Raw genomic sequence first — 17,943 nt, 5'->3', positions numbered from 1 at the left:
CCCCGGAGGGACACACTCGGGGTCCGAGGACACGGGGCAGGGACACAGGGTGGCGGGGGGGGAGCTCGGCCCCCAGCCTCTCTCCCTGTGGTGTCCAGTAGTGAAAAGTAACACGATGAGCTTCTAACTGCTCGCTGTGTTTTGCTGCAGTGAAACCCACTCCTATGAATTCTTTGTGGAGAAGGTGAAAATGTTGGGTTTTTACTAATGATAGGTAGGTAGGTCTCTGACTGCTTCCAATGTTTATGCATCATGAACCATTTGGGTTTGCTGTTGCCAAAAAAAAAAATAATAATTTCTAATACAGGGTTTAAGTCCCACTCATGCCTGTGGCTTTTGTAAGAGCTTGGGGCCTTGCACTGCATTGAATGGAAACGAACCCTCGTCAAAGAACTCTTTGAATTGTCACTGAGTTTTTTTAATTGTGTAGAAATAGAGCCAACATGTTAATATTAGAGCAATTATATTATCATTGAGAAGTTTATGCCTAACTAAACTACAACAAATGTCACAGTCCTTTAGTTTTCTGTTATTCAGTCTGCTGTGACCAATTTGAGCTGCTTTTTAGAGTGGGGGGACTAAGCTGATTCATAAATGTATTTAAGAAGGCTGATGTGGTGTCCTTCCGTCCTGCAGTATGAGATGTACACGATTGAGAGGAATGCTGAACGGACAGCGTCTGCGGGCAGGCTGCTCTACGACATGTGAGTAACCAGAGCTGGGGCTCTGCAGTGAGGCCAGGTGCCTGCTTCCATAAATGTCAGAGCTTCCAGAAATATAATGTGAGTGTTCTTGGAAATCCATGTCCATAAATTAAACAGAAAAAGCCTTATTAATTAAAAATAAACAGTAGAAGGAAGGTCTAATTTTCCATGCACATTATTTCATAGGAAAATTTTGTCTTGGAAACAGATTTTGAGATCACTGTGCATTCCTTGCCTCAAAACTTTATTACAGGTTTGTGAATTTTCCGGACCAACCTGCTGTATGGAGGGAGATTAGTGTTATTACATCAGCGTTAAGGAATGACTCTCAGGACAAGCAGACACAGTTTTTAAGAGGTAAGGAATTCATGAATGGGGACAGTCCTGAAGGAAGCAAAAGATAAGATTCTGGTTATGTATCTAGTGTAGGAAGTAAATGTCAGTCTTTTTAACTTCGCTTGTGTGCTGCGGATTTTTTTTGCTCTCTTCAGCCTTAGAGACTTAGGAGACACAGACGGGCATGAGACATTGATTTGTCTCTGGTATGAGTAGACTAAGTCTGCCAGAACAGCAAGCATTTGGAAAAGAGATTGTATAGGGAATAAGTGGAATGGGACTTGGGGATCATTTTCCCACTGATTGCAGAGAAAAATTATTATAAAAATGATCATAAAAATGGGGTGAATACGTACATATGAGGTGAGGGCTGTAAAAATGAGCAGTGACCAGGAGGGCTTGGCACTCACTGCTAGCAACCACAGGCAGTTTTGGAAGCAGGATTTACACCTGGCAAATTCCAGTCTGCTGCCTGAATATGTGCTTCAGAAGCTCTAAGGACAAGCAGTGTGTAACTCGGCATACAGGCTACTCCTGGTAAGGATACACTGTCTTTTTCATAAGGGGTCTTTAATTTTCAGAGAAAATGTGTGAAACTTACAGGGAGAATATGTTGATTTCTCTTTAGTGTCTCGTTGGAAGATTAGATTAAAAAACCTAGCTTTGAATGATGAAAGCATTAATTATAGAAATGGAACGAAAGCAAAGCAATAAATGAGCATTCTTGAGAAAGCATCTTAAACTGTGAAATATTTAAGTTTTAGGATTTTCAGTGTTCCACTCAATAGCAGTCTTAGTTATTGATTCAAGTTCTATGTACCCGAGTAAACACAGATAAATATTCTTATGGTCTTCTTTGAAAGAAAGAGATGTTTTTTTCCAAGTGTAGATATTAAAGCACAAAAAAGTATAACAAAATGTCTTTCACTTGGCAAGGTGATGTTGACTCACCTTTTACCCTCTGTCAGTCACCTCTACAATTCAGACATGGCAAGTTAAACATTTAACCTTCTTTTTTTTTGAGGGCTATTTGAAACCCTTCCTGGTCGGGTGCAGTGTGAAATGCTGCTGAAGGCCACAGAGCAGTGCTTCAACACGCTAGAACGGGCCGAGATGCTGCTGCTGCTGCTGCGGCGCTTCCCAGAGACCGTGGTGCAGCACGGGGTAAGAAAGGAGAACCTCACCCTGGCTATTCAGGATATTGGCATTCTGTTCCTCATGGAGGTTTTGTTGAAATGTTTTTGTCTTTGCCTAGTGAGAGGGTGAGTGGTTTTGTTTGTGTTTAATTGTGGTTAAGAGTTCAGATTGTGATATCCTGAGGTTACCACCAGGAAAGAGTTGGGCAGAAAACAAATGGAAGCAAATCAAACATTTTGTTTTGCTTTGTAAATGCAGAGAATAGACTGTGCTTTTTGAAAAAGCAAAAGAGGACAAAATAGAGTGTAGAGGAGTATAAAGTGTTAAGATAGACTATTGCTTGAGCTTTTTTTCAGTAAACTCTAACAAGCAGCATGTTTGCTTTGATACAAAACTACAACTGAAGCTCTTTAATTTTAAAATAGTTCTTGTCCTATTTTATTTAAGGAAAGTTTAAGGATAATTTAAAGATAGTTTAAAAACTATAAAACCTGATATTTCTAAGGCTGGCTTACACTACCATGTTACAGCTTGTTCTAGCATCAGGCAGAGTGCACAGGCAGTTACTACAGTCAGGTGACAAGCTGCAGTGTTAAGGCTGATATCTCCATCACTTTCACCTCTCTGTGCATGTATAGGAGTCACATGCACAGTTTTTCTCTTGGTCTTCTTTTGCTATCTTCTGGCATTGCTTTTCACCTATTGTTAAGCAGGGGTAGTTTAAGTATATGTTTAGAGACTAGCACATGCAATAGCCATATAGTGAATTGCTGCTCGTCCATCCACTAAATTATTGTTTAACTTCATTGAATTGCAGTTCAAAAAGTTTCTAAAGCTACTGTGTTTGATTTTCACCTCTGATTACACAGGTAGGCCTTGGAGAAACACTATTAGATGCTGAAAATATTGAAGACCAAGAATCTCCAGTGAATTGTTTTAGAAAATTATTTGGTAAGAAAATATAAATGTGCTTGTATTTTTATTCAGCTTTTTAGCATGGCAAGATTCTGAGTTCAGTCAGGATACTGAGATGAGAAAACTGCTTTGGTCAGAAGAGGCCCAGGCCCCATGAGTCCAGGCTGACCGCAGGGCACAGCTTGGTCTTGAAGGCACTCACGTGGAGGTCTTTGTGATTCTTTGTGGTGTGTGGTCAGCCAGAGATGGAGGCTTACATTGCTGACTGAGAAACTTTACTTTGAACAAAAAAACCCCCAGAAACATAAAGGATTTTTTAATTTTTGTTTTCCATTTTAGTTTGTGATGTTCTTCCTCTAATAATTAACAACCCTGATGTTCGACTTCCTGCCAGCTTGTTGTATAAATACCTGAATAAAGCAGCAGAATTCTATATTAACTATGTAACTAGATCTGCACAGACAGAAAGCCAATATCAAGGTAAGAACATTTTTACAAAATGAACCTTCCTTAGAATGTATTTTAGTATTACTGAGGTGATGTCCATAAATGAAGAATGCATTGCTTTTCGGTAATGTATCCTGTAAACAAAAGTTAATAGTAATATTTGATGTTTCTTAGTTCTTTGATGTCAAGATGCCTCATGATGCTTCAACATATGTGCTGAGAGGTAGGACAGAATGTCCAAGATATCTTTATCCACTCTATCAGCTTTCTTATACAAGGAGGGAGAAGCCTACTGCTCTCTGTTAGACTTCTCAATAAAGAATGGTTACCTTGAAAGCTCCAGTGTACATTTTTACACGTTCCCCTGAAAATAAATCAGCTGGTTTGATTTCTTTATGAAGAGACAGATGTGCTGTTTTTCCTAGGTTCACAAGATTCCACTGATATTATGTCTCCAAGCAAGCGTAGCTCTCAGAAATACGTCATAGATGGTCTGACAGAGAAATCATCCCAGATTACAGATCCTTGGGAGAGGCTATTTAAAATACTGTCTGTGGTGGGAATGAGGTGTGAATGGCAAATGGACAAGGGAAGAAGGTGAGAAATGTGTACTTTTCCAGGTATTTCTTCTCAAGGAGAATTTGGCTCTTTAATTCTCCAGGAGACTGACTTTAGCATGAGGATCTTTTGTGTAGATGCAGTGCAGCTTTTAAGAGTGTACGATGTAAAGCAAAAATATGGATCCAGGGATCGCTTTCAAATTACTCAGTAAACTAAATGTTTGTTGATGAAAGTCGTGCATAAGAACAGCAATCCTGAGGGGATACCCGAGGTGCCCCAGCAAAGAGAAGAATGGTAGATGTTTAGTCCAGTTTCTCTGGCATGCATTCCCAGCCTCCACTAACTTGCAGCTGGGAGATCTCATCCACCAAAACATTACGTTTTTCATATTCATTATGCATTCACACCTTTAGTTTCGGAGTCTGTGTAACATCCTTAATTCTTTTTGTCTCTCTTCCTCAGAAGTTTTGGTGATATTTTGCACCGAATGAAAGACCTCTGCAGATACATCAGTAACTTTGATAGTGATGCACATGTTAAATATAAGAATCAAGTAGTGTATTCCACGATGTTGGTCTTCTTCAAAAATGCATTCCAGTACGTCAGCAACATCCAGCCATCACTCTTTCAAGGTTAGTTCCTAATATTTCAATTTTTTTTTTTTCCTAAAGAGTTCTTTGTGGTTTCATTGATAATGTCTGAAAGATCTTTTCTCATTAGTCTTTTGAAACTGTCATCTTACAAGGTGATCTGGGTCTTTTTAAAAATTCTCTCAAGACCTGCTTCTGCTGGTAAGAACTTAGCATCATAGTTTCGACTTTGGCCAGAAGCAGTTGCCTAGCAAAGAGAAAAATAACAGACCAGACATTACGAGAGAGATTTCTGGGGCTTTTTTTAATTTTTCACAAATTTCAAGATTTTTCCATCGGCATCATGTTTGTTTCATTTCCTCCTCTGACTCTGTTTCTCTGAAGCTGATGTTTCCCTGGCTTCCTTCAGACAGAAAGATTGCACAGAAAGCTTCCACAAAATAAATGAAGATATATTGGCATTAGGAAAGCACAACAAATTTATAATTAATCAAATAAAACATGAATAGGAAGAGATTTTTCTGAAATCCACAAGCTTCCAACTTGGCTTTCTTTGTAGAGTTGAAGCCAAATCTTTAAGGTGTGCTTTGCACATTAATTCTAATTTGTAATTAATTTCTAAATGGGACATTTGAAATATGAATGTTACCTGTGCTTTTTCCTACACACAAGTCTGCATTTGGGACATATCAGATTGCTTGGACACCTTGAATTGATTTTTCAGGGATTGATGGGACTTTCCAGGGATGGCCTAGAAGCTGAGAGAAGTTCTTTAACCTTCAGTTTGTTTAGAATTTACTGAAATAAAACAGCATCACAAAGAGGAATATTTCAGCTCTGAATAGCGTGCATTTCCTGGTTCTTCACTCAAGGCTAGGGAATTCCTTGCGACAATAACTATTGTAACCATAGGTAATTACTACTTATTAGCAGTACAGTTAGTGACTCATGATAAAATTTCAATTTTAATTGCGTGTGTTGTGTTCATAAGTTTAATCACAATTTCCTCCATGGAGCAAATGATCATTTGAGTAATGAAACACTCAATACAAATTATGTGTTTTGAAGAACTTTCTGTAAAGTTAGATAGTCAGTTGAGCTCAAAAGACCTGTGAAATGGCAACTTGTATGCAAAGAATGTGTAGTCACTGTAACAAATACAGGAACTGATTAAGCTGAGTTTTTTGTTCTGCCCAGAGGAAAGCAGGGTTATGCTGGGGTGCTGAGATACTTTAGCTGTGCATATAGTTTTAGCTGCTTGAAGAAAAGAAGTAAAGCACTGGTGAAGATGTTCCTTTCTAAGTTGTACAGTTGAGTATGTTAAAGCTCATGTTTTCGGATCGAAACACCAGAAAAATAATGTATATGGAGATAGCAGAGTGAGAGTGCAGTCCCTTCAGTGCAGTGTTTCGGGTCATCTCTGTCATTTCCTGACATCAGGAAAATACTTCTGAGGTATCTTTTACTCACCTCTGCTTCAGCCAGTGGTATTCAGTGCCGTTCATGTCCTTTCTAGCATCAGTGTTTTTCCTCCTCTTTGGAAGGCTCCTTATAGAAATGTAGAATTCTGTGTATTCTGGAAGTATAGTGGTGGGGGAAAAAAAAGTCTCATCCTTAATTCAGTACCTCTGAGCATTGATCTGTGACTTTCTTCTCGTGTACATGGACTTGCAAGAAACCTCATGAGAGAAAATGTTTCAATGCATTTCTCTTACATAATTCATATCTGCCTTGCTGGAGACTTGAGAAATGAATGAGACAGGTCACATCTCTCATAACTTTCAGGCTGCCTGCAGGCTTGGCAGGAGCTGCTCTTTGGACTGATGCTTTTAGGGTGTTATTTATAACACTCTGTGCTATAAATCAATTTAAACCTCTGTAAGCTTAGATTCTGAAGCTCAGTTATACAGTAAGCCACAACATTGCTCTTTCTATGGCTGCGTAACTTTGAGTAATGCAAGAGAAGGTTTGCAGCCCAAGTCAAGGGTGAAGTTTGGTTTTGGTTTGGTTTAGGATGGGGGGTTTTAGAATAAAGGCTACAGTGTGCTTGCCTGCTACTGAGAAGAGAACATTTCTTAGGATAGCAAAGCACTTAACTGGTATTCATTCAAATCAGTATGAGGAAAAGAAAAAAACCCGCTCTTTTCTTCGTAGGTTAGATGTAGGCAGCTCTTGAGATTCCAGTGATAAAACTCTTGCAGCATCCCAGCTGTGGTACCCTAATCTGGTGAATGTTACTTTCTGCATGATGACTTGGCTCTCTTTCAGTTCACGTGAGCAGATTCCAACACACTGGAATACACGATGGTACAGGAGAGGTGATTTCAGCATCTTGTACCTTTGTGTAGGGGACATTTCAGTAGTGAATGTTTGAACTTAGTCAGAGGAGGTAACATCATTTGTTAAGCATGTTAGTTTGGCTGTTCTTGTAACGTTAACTTCTGTTGTAGTGGACTCCTTGCACATCATTTTTGTGTAGATGGAAAGAGCTTAATATAGGTTCTTCTATGTTAAGAAATGAAATGTATTGTCCTTACACTAAGCTCTCAAATTAGTTCTTTGCAATAATGAATGAGACCTAAGCTTCCTACCTCTCTGCAAATAGAAGAAATGCACATACTGAAAATACTTGTCCACACAATTGTCTTGTCAGAGGGAGATTTCAAAAAGGGAAAAGAAATTAATGGATTTCCCCTTTCCTTTATATTTCTCTTTGTCTGAGCTTTGCAGATCCATACACAACTTGATTGTGCAAAAGAAGAAAATGTTTTTAGAAGAAAAGCTTTTCAGTAGCAGCCATGTACCAATGTTATTTGAAATTAAGAAGTGTTGTTCCTAATTTATATCTAATGAAACTTAAGCACTGAGGTCTGAAATAACCGGCAGCAGATCCCACGACACCAATAGAAGTAGAAATTATATCTTCTGTGCTTCAAAATGAGGCTTCCTTAGAGGCTTTGGGGAGTGATGATGAGCACTGGCAGTCAATTAAAGGTTTCATTCTGTACACTGAAATTGCTGCAGGCAATGCTGACACTGAGTGATCCTGCTAGGGAAGTCTCCTGTTAAAATACACTCACTTTGTTGAGGTGTCAGTGCCTGTCAGCACATTGCTTGGGTTTCTCATGAGAATGTTTGAGAATATTGCTGTGCTTTGCCATGTTTGTGGCTGTTAACTTGAGAGCCATTTGTTCTGTTCACCTGCTGGATAGTTGTACTTGCATAAAAGCAAATAATGCTTGATGAGAGGACACATGCAGCCTGAGCAGATCTTGTGACTGCTATGTAAGAAAAGGATTCAGAAATTTTCTGAAGCTCTCAAGCAAAGTCTTATGACATCTGATAAATCTCTTCTGACCTTTACTGTAAGGCTGCCATTTCTTCACCAGCACGCTTTAAGCTTATGCAACTTAAGTGAACTAATTTCAGATTGTTTTCTTCAGCATTATATTCATTACTTGTGAAGGAAACAAAACCAGTTTGATGTAGGCATGAGACCTTTCACATCAGTTTAGAGCAATCTCAAATTAATTTATCTTTAAATGCAGGTCCAAATGCTCCGAACCAAACCCCGCTGGTTCTTCTGGAGGATGTGAGCAACATCTATGGTGATACAGATATTGATCGTAACAAACACATACACAAAAAGAGGAAACTTGCAGAAGGAAGAGAAAAACCAATGGTAACTTTTCTAGACTTTTTTGTTTGTAACAAGAATGGCATTGGTACTGGAATTTAGGCAATAGTGGTTTTGACACAGATATAATAGACATATTTTTAGAGCTACCCTGGCATAGCTGGTTATGACCACAATTTGCAAACAAATTTTATTTTTTTTGCTAAAGCCAGCAAGAACAAAATAATTTTTGGAGCAATTACTGTGAACAGATCTGGGCTGGTGTGGATACTTCACCTTGAAGGAGTTACACAGGAAGGGCAGAAGCTGATAAAAATGGTAGCTATAGCAATCAGAGGTTCTACAACTAAACCTCAAAAATAATTGACTTTTCATGACTGGAACTGTGAATACAGCTTTTTCTTTAATAGTAGAAAACCACTTTTATAGAGCTCTTTGCCGGCAGAAGTATGCACTTAACACAAAAATTACATTTCCTTTGCATTATGCCACTGTAGGCTTAGACAGAGCAATAGTGTAAAGTATGTGTGTACTTTAACAGATAATCTATGTGACTCTCAGGGGTGGTGTCCTGCCTTGAACAGAGTGAATTCTCTCAGGACACTGTTTATCACACTGTACCATTGAGCTTCTTGAGAGCAAACCGTATTGTTTTAATATCAAAAGGCGTTTAAAGGCACTTAAACTAGGCACTTGGCATTTCCACTACAAATTTTTTTTCTTGTGTTCAGTGGAACTTTTCTGACTTCAAAGTCCTTTGAAATAAGTTTAAACTAAGAAGTGAACCTTTTTGTTTCATACTGACTCTTAAGCAGAGCTCAGATGATGAGGATCCTTCTGGGAAGGCACGAAGTCGCCACATTACAGTAAACAAGGCAGATCTTGCAAACTCTGTTGAAGTACTGGAGAGCTTTAAGCTGGCAAGAGAGAGCTGGGAGCTGCTCTATTCTCTGGAATCACTCGACAAAGGTAAGGCTGACTACAGGCAGAGCTGTATTTAGGCTTCAGCGTGATTCATAAGAGTTATTTTACTATTGTTAAAACAGAATTCCTGTCATTGTGAGTCCTTCAAATTGAATTTACTTCAGTTGGGTCCTGTGTATTTTTGATCTAAAGCTTTATCAGTTGTTGTGTTTCTGAATATTTTGTTCCTGAATTTCCTTTTATTCTTCATGCACATTTGCTTATTCAGCCCCATTTCTCTTGGAAGCTGCTTTTCCTGAAGGAGCAGTTGGTTAGTAGTAGAGCTCGTAATACTCGGTGAGGATGTGCTGGAGATGTTTGCTTTGGTTCATGCTTAAGAAGATGTGTCTCTCCCTTTCTGATAACATCTGATGTGATAATTTTAAAACCAAATTTCTTTTTTAAAAAGCAGGCAAATAGTAGCACCTAGCTGCTTTTAGATTTGGTGGACGCTGTGAAGAGAATTATAAGCAAGATACAGTTGTATAGGAAGAAAGTATCCTGTATTTGAAAGATTTCACACTCTTACTGTTGTTTTGTTTTTTTTTTTTAATACAACTAATTTTTTTTCTAGCTAATTGATTTTTTAACCCAATGCTGTAAAATGCTTCCTTGTCTCTTTTTTCTTTTCTGCAGAGTTCACCAGAATTTGTTTGTCTTGGAAGACAGACACCTGGCTTTGGTTAAGAATCTTTCTTACAGACATGATCATCTACCAGGTAAAAAAAATAAAGTAAAAAACTAGTAAAAATTACACCATTATGTTGCTCCTCCTCCTACTGAATAGCTGTTCTGATTAGCCAGCTTGACTGCTTTAAGTGTCTACTGATTTTATCCTTTAAATCATGACCCTTCTGGAGCTAGAATCGTACCATTCTTGCCACGAGCTAAGCACCCTTCTTAGGATGTTCGTGTCCCAGTAGCTGCTTGTTGAGTCCAGCTGTTTTTGGCATATGGAAGAAGGCCTCTGCTTGGGCATCTTGACCAGTAAATATATATAGTGCTATGAAAGAACAGTGCATTTTATTCGTCTGCCAGTGCATTATATTAGAACACAATCAGAAGAATTTTCGAATAGCGGAAGATTTTAATATGTCTCAGTTAAAATTGATCGTTTTCCTCAGAAATTAGGCTGACTGTACTCATTCCAAATACCATCTATAGAACAAAGCTTGTTCTTTTATACTTTTCCTTTGGAGGTCTTTTGTTTTCACCTGTACTTGCACCTGAACAACACCTATTTCAAACTTTACTAGTCTAAATAAAGTAATGATTGATTCTGAAGAGCATGATTATTTGTTCCAGTTATAAATGGAATTTCGTAAACAGGTTTTTTAGAGCATCAGTTTGTGTTCTCACTGCCTTGCAATTGTTGGGTCCACACTCCTGTAAACAGCACATCACAGGACAGCGTTTGCTGTGTTAAAATGTTGAAGGCCTGTTACCTGGACACACTCTGTTTTGAAAGTTCTGTAAGGAAATTTTTATTTCTGTCTTTCTACCCATTGTATACAGAAGACCCTAAAGCTGTTTTTTTATACTTTTTTTTTTAAAGGGTCAGTACAAAAAAGCAATTAGCAGCCTACATCACTTGGCAGCTCTTCAGGGATCTCACTCTCCACAGCAAATTACAGGCCAAGGATCACTAGAAAATCAGAGAGCTCTAATCCAGTTAGCAACATGCCACTTTGCCCTCGGAGAATATCGGGTATGTACAGCCTTCCACACAGTGGTCCCTCATCAGCTGGCCCTGTGCTTCCCATTTGTCTTCTTCCTTCAAATGTTCCCCTTAGTCTGCTTTCAATATGGTGTGAAACATAAGCCAGGGTCTACTGAAAAGTCCATGCTTCACAGGGAGAAGAACTGCACTTCTGGCGCATTAACCGACTGTCCATTAACATCCGTTATCTAGCCTATTTGGTAGTTACAATTTGAGGGGATAGTTATGACTTTTCCATAGCTGCAAGTGTTTGAGTTGTCTGTAAATGTAACCTTGAATTTGAATTTCTTAACTTTACTGAAACTGTTTTAAATATTGAGGGGAAATTCTTAGTTATGGGGTTCAAGTCAAGGCAGGGGAAAGAAAAGATTTATGGGAAAGAAACTTCTGTAATCACCTTGGAAAAAGATTACTTATCAACTGACAGTATAAGAGACTCTAGAACAGTATTATCTGGCCTGACCTCTGAACTGGCCTTATCTTTGCAGTACATGTTTTGTGGGTTTATTACAGGGGTGCATGGTGGTCTGAGGCCAGGCGGTGTCAGCACTAATAATAAAGACTGGGTCTCTCGGGATCTAACGTCATCCTACTAGTACTGCTGGACAAGTCTTTTTGCCCCTTCCACTTTACTTTTTCATTGGAAATGTGGTAAAATATCCCCACAGACCTCTTACTGGCTCTAGGAAATAGCATTAAAAATTCCTTGCATTTCTGTCATGCTGTCAGATTACTGTATTCCTTTGTATTTTTACCATGGACAGAACAAACTTAAAAACTATCCTAAGAATTAATTTAAAAATGTAATCCTTCAAAATAAAATAATTTTTGATTGTAGTTGTATTGATCTTACACTCTTGAAATGAAGAATGCCAATACATATTTTTTCACAATTAAGATGACTTATGTAGGGTCTCAGAGGCTTTTTAATGACAAGTACATCTTTTTGCTCAGCCAAACTGAGTTATGCATTAAGTCCACCGAAGAGAGTTTTGTAATTGTTTTTTTTCCTTTTGCAGTGTCTGAAATTTTTAATCATTATTAACATATCTGAATTTTAAGAACTGTAATTTAGACTTGGCATTATCATGGCTCTCTTCTTTTTACAGCAAACATGTGAAAAAGTGCTTGACCTCATGTGCTGTATTTTACTTCCAATACAAGAAGGAGGGAAAGTACAAGAGGAGCAACCTAAAGTGAAGTCTAAGTTCAGGAAAGGTAAACCACTACCTTAAACTCGGTGTCAGCTCAGTTGCAGCTCTCCTGTTTTGTTTGAGTATATGATTCTTCTCTTTCTGTATTAGGAAAAGGGAGGAAGTTCCTAATCTCCTCTTGGTTTTGTGAGTGGTTTTCCTGCTGGTGCCTATTAAACTATATTGGTCACAAAGCCCTATCACAGGAAAAGAGAAATGAAGAAAAAGTTTTTAAATGTGTAACTTCACATTTTGAATCATTTGTAATTTACCTTCAGAGTTTTCCTCCCTACCTGAGACTTGGGAATCGTGTATTTGTTTTGCCCCATTCTAGTTTCTTTCATACTGAGATAATCATGAGACCCTAAAAGAAGTGTGTCATAAACTGTTCTGTTGCAGGGTCTGATTTGAAGCTTTGGCCATGTACCAGTAGAGCTATCATGCCTTACTGCCTTCATCTATTGCTGGCTTGTTTCAAGGTAAGTGATAGTCAAGGCTTCAAATTCTCTCACGTCTCTAGGGCCTAGTTTAGTGTGGTGTCACTACGTGTGAATGGTTGTGCCTCACCTGCTTCTCACCTAAGTGGGTTTGTGGAGGGTCTTTTTTTGGGAGAGGAGGAAGTGTTGATGGAGCAGGGTTTGTTCTGCCTTTTTGCTCTTCGTGTTAGTTTTGGGCAGAAGAGACAGAATAAATCTCAACTATTTTTCTCTGTGTTCAGATTTCTCTTATAGGTCAGTGGAGAGAATTTGGTATTTTGGATGAAAATTTCTAGCATATTTTAAATGTATATATTAAAGCAGAATGAAATATGGTCCTGAAGAACTTGTTTTGTATTTGCACAGATGTAGGCACGACGAATCCCATATATTTATAAAAGCAACATGTGTTTCCTGATTGCCTCAATGTCAGTTTTTTCCCTGCAGCTCAGAGCTTTCACAGACAACAGAGATGATATGGCGCTGGGCCACGTAGTTGTTCTGCTTCAGCATGAGTGGCCAAGGGGTGAGAACTTGTTCCTGAAAGCCATCAACAAAATCTGCCAACAAGGAAACTTCCAGTATGAGAATTTTTTCAACTATGTCACAAGTATCCTTTCTGTTACCAAGAACGTCTTTCACATCCAAAACTAGGTGCTGGGATGCTGGAAAAGCTGTTAGAAAGATTCAGCAGAAGCTTTCCCCGTGAATCATATTCTGTGTTTATATCCATACTATGGAAGCCTCTAGTAACAGGTGGCAGTGCACAATGCACTGTAAATATGCCTCATTACCTGCTCTGGCACTTGAGAGCACCTCTAGGTACACTGCAATTGCTCTTTGATTCAGCAAAACAGCAGCAGCTTTGGCTGCTCCTGCAGGTGATAGAAGGCTTCTTAGCGAGCTGTATAGGGCATTATACAACCAGGTTGCTAACAAGGGTAAAGCAGTATCTGTGCTTCAAAGAACTGAATGATTTGGGCTATTGTTTATAAAATGCTATTGTGGTTTAGATTCTTTGGGGCGATGAACTATGTCAAAGTGCATGCAAAGATTTCTGAATTCAGTGATCTGCTGTACACTTTGATTACCACACACACGTGTGGGCAGGTTAGTGTTTAACCTAAACAGACATCCAGCCATGGTCCCCAGGCAGCAAGGGGTCTTCCCTGTCTGAAAAAGAAAAGCTAAATAAGGGACAAACCCAGACAACTAAAAGGATGGTCCGTGCCACTGTGGTGGCATTTTCCTCAGCCCCAGAGTGTATTTTGTGCTTTAGAAAGCCACTTCTCATTAATTTGTGGAGGATTAGGAATACATGCTGTGATCTTTATCACTTTTAAAGATGAGATATTTCAATAGCTGTTCATTTTGGCTGTCCTTTCAACATTGTGGCTTTAGATTTGAGGGGTAAGAAGAAATGCTCTCTACAATTTTTTTTTGCCACTCAAGTCTTTAACCTTTTCTTCAGATATTGATATGTTGGAGGAATTTGCTTATTTAAGAACACAGGAAGGAGGGAAAATTCATCTGGAACTGCTGCCAAATCAAGCAATGCTGATCAAGTAAGGATAAAAAAACATTTACTGTTTTCTTTAAAAAAGAAAAAGAGAGTATGTTCTGGTTGTCTTTGCTTTCATGTAGTCTTCTGGATAGTAAGATTGTCATGTCTTTGAGTTTAAATTTTAGGAAGTTGGCTAAGGAGTTCAAAAAAGACTGAGAGTTTCTTTTTCTGACTTTCCTGCTTATCTGTGAGTGCTTTTATGGGGCTCTTCAACTTTAAACTCCTATTTTTACATAACTATTTTTAAGCGTGGCATTTGCTTTAGAGTGATTCATATTCATTCTGTGATTCTGTTTCTACACCATGAGGGCAGTGGGATGCTGGAACAGATTGCCCAGAAAGGCTGTGGATGCACCATCCCTGGAAATGCTCAAGGCCAGGTTGGGTGGGGCTTTGAGCAACCTGATCTAGTGGGAGGTGTCCCTGCCTGTGGCAAGGGATTTGGAACGACACGATCTTTAAGGTCCCTTCCAACCCAAACCATTCTATGGTTCCGTGATATTAAAGTGGTTACAGTATTGCTCTTTCAACCAGACACACTTTGCAGGAATTCTTTAAATAATTAGGCTTGAGTGAGAGGTGGTATTAATAATTTTGCTGAATTGTAATGCTGAACAGAAAGCACTATTTATTGTAAACAAAGTTTTAAAAGAACACTGAATGATGAAAAACTTTGTTATAAAACATCAATTAAATTACACTCCAGGTAAACTCTAATAACCTTTCTGTCAGAACTAGAAGGTTATCTCTTGCTATGTACTGAACGAGCTTATTCTGCTTAGTTTATTACAAGATGCTGAAGGAAATTAATCATTTGGATTAACTTCCTAGGTGCTCTTAGTTTTGAGTCAAGACCGAACAAGTATCTGCTGCAGGATTTAGTGGCAGAATTGTTTTGGAATATCCCCATTGTTTATAAGAACTTGTGGTATTTTGCTTTGTAATAGGGGGACTGCTAAAGTTTGTTGAAATTACAGTTTGGGTCAGTGTATTCTGGCTACTCACTAACTAGAAATGGTCTAAAGTTTTTAAAAAAATGGGAGGCTAACATTAGACAACTGGGTCCAAACTTGGACTAGTAAATAGATTCTCCAGCGTTCTAGGTAACCAACAGAAAAATTAGATACTAGGCATAAGTTTTTTAAAAAGGCAAAAGAAGAAATACAGATGCTTAATTATGTGACAGAGAATTTTCTCTTTTAAGCTTTAGATTTTCAAACTCTTACCCTTGCTTGGCTGTGTACCACTTCAGGACAGGAACGACTCCATCAGAGAGCTGATGGGAGGGATTGCTCAGGGAGTAGTCCACTAAGCAGACATGATGTCTGCTCCCCTGGCATCCCAGATATTTTTTTAGCTGGACTGGCTGTGAGGCTCAGGGGTGGTGTCACCCAGCAGTGTTGACTTCAGGAGCACTGGTTAGCTCCTGGCCTCCCTCAGCTGTGGTTTTAGACGAAATGCAGCAGCACAGCCCTTTTCCCTGGGACAATGGCTGGGAGTCTCAAAATCTGCAGACTGGATTTCATCTTTCAGAAGTGTCACAGTTGCGGCTGCACGTGCTGCTGCACCATCCTCCCAGTCACGAGCAGGTGCTGTTCAGTCACGCACAGGAAGACTCCGAGTTTGCCACAGCAGCCCAAAGACAAAGCAGTTGCTCCTTCCCCTGGTCTTTGCTGAGCATAAATCCTGCATCCTAACTGATGGGAAATGCATTACAGGTGTGATGTGGGTTTTATAAGGACAGCTTTTTGTTTTGCGACTTCTATTTTCTCCCCAGGTAAATTCCACATTCTTTTTCCAGTACTTTTCCTCAGTACATTATACTTCATAGGAGATTATATTAATTTTTCTGAACCCAGGAAAGCAAACTGCAATGTGGTTTTCAAAAGCTGGTAGCCTGCAGACTTATAATCGGGTCTTGCAAAATAGACATACAGCTTGCAAGCTTTTCCTTTTGCTTGTATCTGTTGTGGGAATCTGAAGGTTTTGGTTTTAGCTAGTGATACCCCCGCTCATTGTTTGCAGCCTCAACAAGACTGCTATGATGAGCTCTGATGTCAAGCACCAAGTACGTCTGCACTCCGTTCCAGACAAGCCAGGTTTCATAGTTTGAAACATACTGATTATACGTGTCACTAGTGGCAGCATTAGGCAGTGAAGTTAGGGAGGAAAACAACAATATGCAAGAAATTACTGATTAATATTGTGCTCCCCTTTTAGATAAATCTTACTGTGTTCTATTCTTAGCCTACCAAACTGCATAAACCTGATATGAAAGCTGTTGAGTGTTTGGCCTCTACTCACATTCTCCTCACATCTCCCCTTGGGGACAGAGAAGAAGAAGCTTAGTTGATTTGAAGTCAAAGTGTCTTGAAAGTGTAATTCTTATTCTGATTGTGCACTTAGTATGTTTAGTTCTGACTGCAGATCTTGCAAACAGTAGTGAAGACACAGTAGTGCAGAATCGCTTTTGCAAACGCCTGCCACTCAACGTCCAATAACATCTTGCTGTTCCTTTGTATTTTCTGTTCCCCGTGTCCATTTTTGCAAGTACTGAACTCATTCATGCCAAGAACTCCTGAAAAATTCTCGTTTGATTGAATAAGTCTCGCAAATATTTTATTGTAGGTTATTGTAGCTGTATTGTAGAGTGTTTTTGTACTACTAAAACGTCCCATCTTTATTTGATTTTTATAAGCATAGCTCTCCATCCATATTCATTAATAAATTATAGATACTAACTGAAGTGGCCACCAGTGAGAGCTGAAGGTAGGCACCTGACTCAATATTATAGGTATGTGAGTCTTGCTTCTCTGCTCCATTCTTCACATCTGTTGGGGTGAACAGCACACTTAGTGCTTGGGTGCCTAGTAAGATTTCGGTGACATTTTGAAAGATTTAGGTTAAGAAACGAGACCCATTCTCTGTATAGCAAATCTCTCATTTCTCCTTAGGTGTGGCATTGGATTTGCTGTAGGCTGGATGTGTGGGGTTGTGACCTTGTGTTAAAGGTAGCACAGAGAGATAAGGATGTAACTTCACAGTTCAGACAAAGTGTCTTCCAGCTGAGACACCTTTTGGTGGCTAATTGACATGGCCCTGGTCATACATGGGAGGCTGCTCGTAGTGGGCATTTGTGCTCTGACATTGCTCCATCCTCTAGCAGCCATTTTTGTATGCAGTTTGGATTTGAAAGCTGAAAGAGGCCACCTGCGGGATAATGGAAAGATACTTTGGCACCCTGTAAGGAGCAGTGTCCTGCCCCCCCCGTGGCCGCCACCCCTGTGCATGCACTGGGCTTGGGCTCGGCAGCTGCAGGGAAGCTGCGGTGTTACAGCGCCCCTCTGGCTCGGCCTTTGCCCACCGACAGCGTCCTGGGAAGAGCCACGCCGAGTACAGCTGGGAATTGGTTTTGCCCCTGCCGCTGTCCTTCCTCCTGGTGTCGCTGTCCAAAGCTCCCCGTACAGGTCCGGGCCGCAGCGGCGGAACAGCCCCGCCGTGAAGCCCGGGGGTGTTTTTGCATGTTTGGTGCGGCTGAGGTCCCGCACCCCTCCGGCTGTGCTGTGGTTACCCTGCTGCCTCGTCTCACCCTAGTTTTTTGTTGCTCCTTTTTCTGGAGAGTTGTTTTGCACCAGAGGGGTGTTGGTGTGTGGGTGTTTGAATGCTGCTGTTTGCTGTTTTTTAAAGGACTTCTAGCCCT

At 39.7% G+C, this 17,943-nt stretch overlaps 1 protein-coding gene across 1 annotated transcript in view; it reads left to right on the top strand.

The window, feature by feature from the left end:
- The first annotated feature begins 612 nt into the window (after window positions 1–612).
- The window catches only part of INTS10 (integrator complex subunit 10), a 19,409-nt gene continuing 2,078 nt past the window's right edge, over window positions 613–17,943 (top strand). Inside the window, exons 1-15 of the mRNA XM_008945771.1 lie at window positions 613–704; window positions 958–1,061; window positions 2,065–2,204; window positions 3,047–3,128; window positions 3,432–3,572; window positions 3,965–4,136; window positions 4,563–4,732; window positions 8,239–8,372; window positions 9,143–9,296; window positions 9,927–10,009; window positions 10,846–10,998; window positions 12,120–12,228; window positions 12,603–12,682; window positions 13,127–13,289; window positions 14,151–14,244. Of these exons, the coding sequence (XP_008944019.1) occupies window positions 613–704; window positions 958–1,061; window positions 2,065–2,204; window positions 3,047–3,128; window positions 3,432–3,572; window positions 3,965–4,136; window positions 4,563–4,732; window positions 8,239–8,372; window positions 9,143–9,296; window positions 9,927–10,009; window positions 10,846–10,998; window positions 12,120–12,228; window positions 12,603–12,682; window positions 13,127–13,289; window positions 14,151–14,244 (1,871 nt within the window). The remainder of the gene's footprint in view (window positions 705–957; window positions 1,062–2,064; window positions 2,205–3,046; window positions 3,129–3,431; window positions 3,573–3,964; window positions 4,137–4,562; window positions 4,733–8,238; window positions 8,373–9,142; window positions 9,297–9,926; window positions 10,010–10,845; window positions 10,999–12,119; window positions 12,229–12,602; window positions 12,683–13,126; window positions 13,290–14,150; window positions 14,245–17,943) is intronic.

This window comes from Merops nubicus, unplaced genomic scaffold (genome assembly GCF_000691845.1).
Source record: "Merops nubicus isolate BGI_N331 unplaced genomic scaffold, ASM69184v1 scaffold34088, whole genome shotgun sequence".
Taxonomy (NCBI): Eukaryota; Metazoa; Chordata; class Aves; order Coraciiformes; family Meropidae; genus Merops; species Merops nubicus.
Note: the sequence above shows the minus strand (reverse complement) of the source record. Positions and strands in the feature narration are given on the sequence as shown.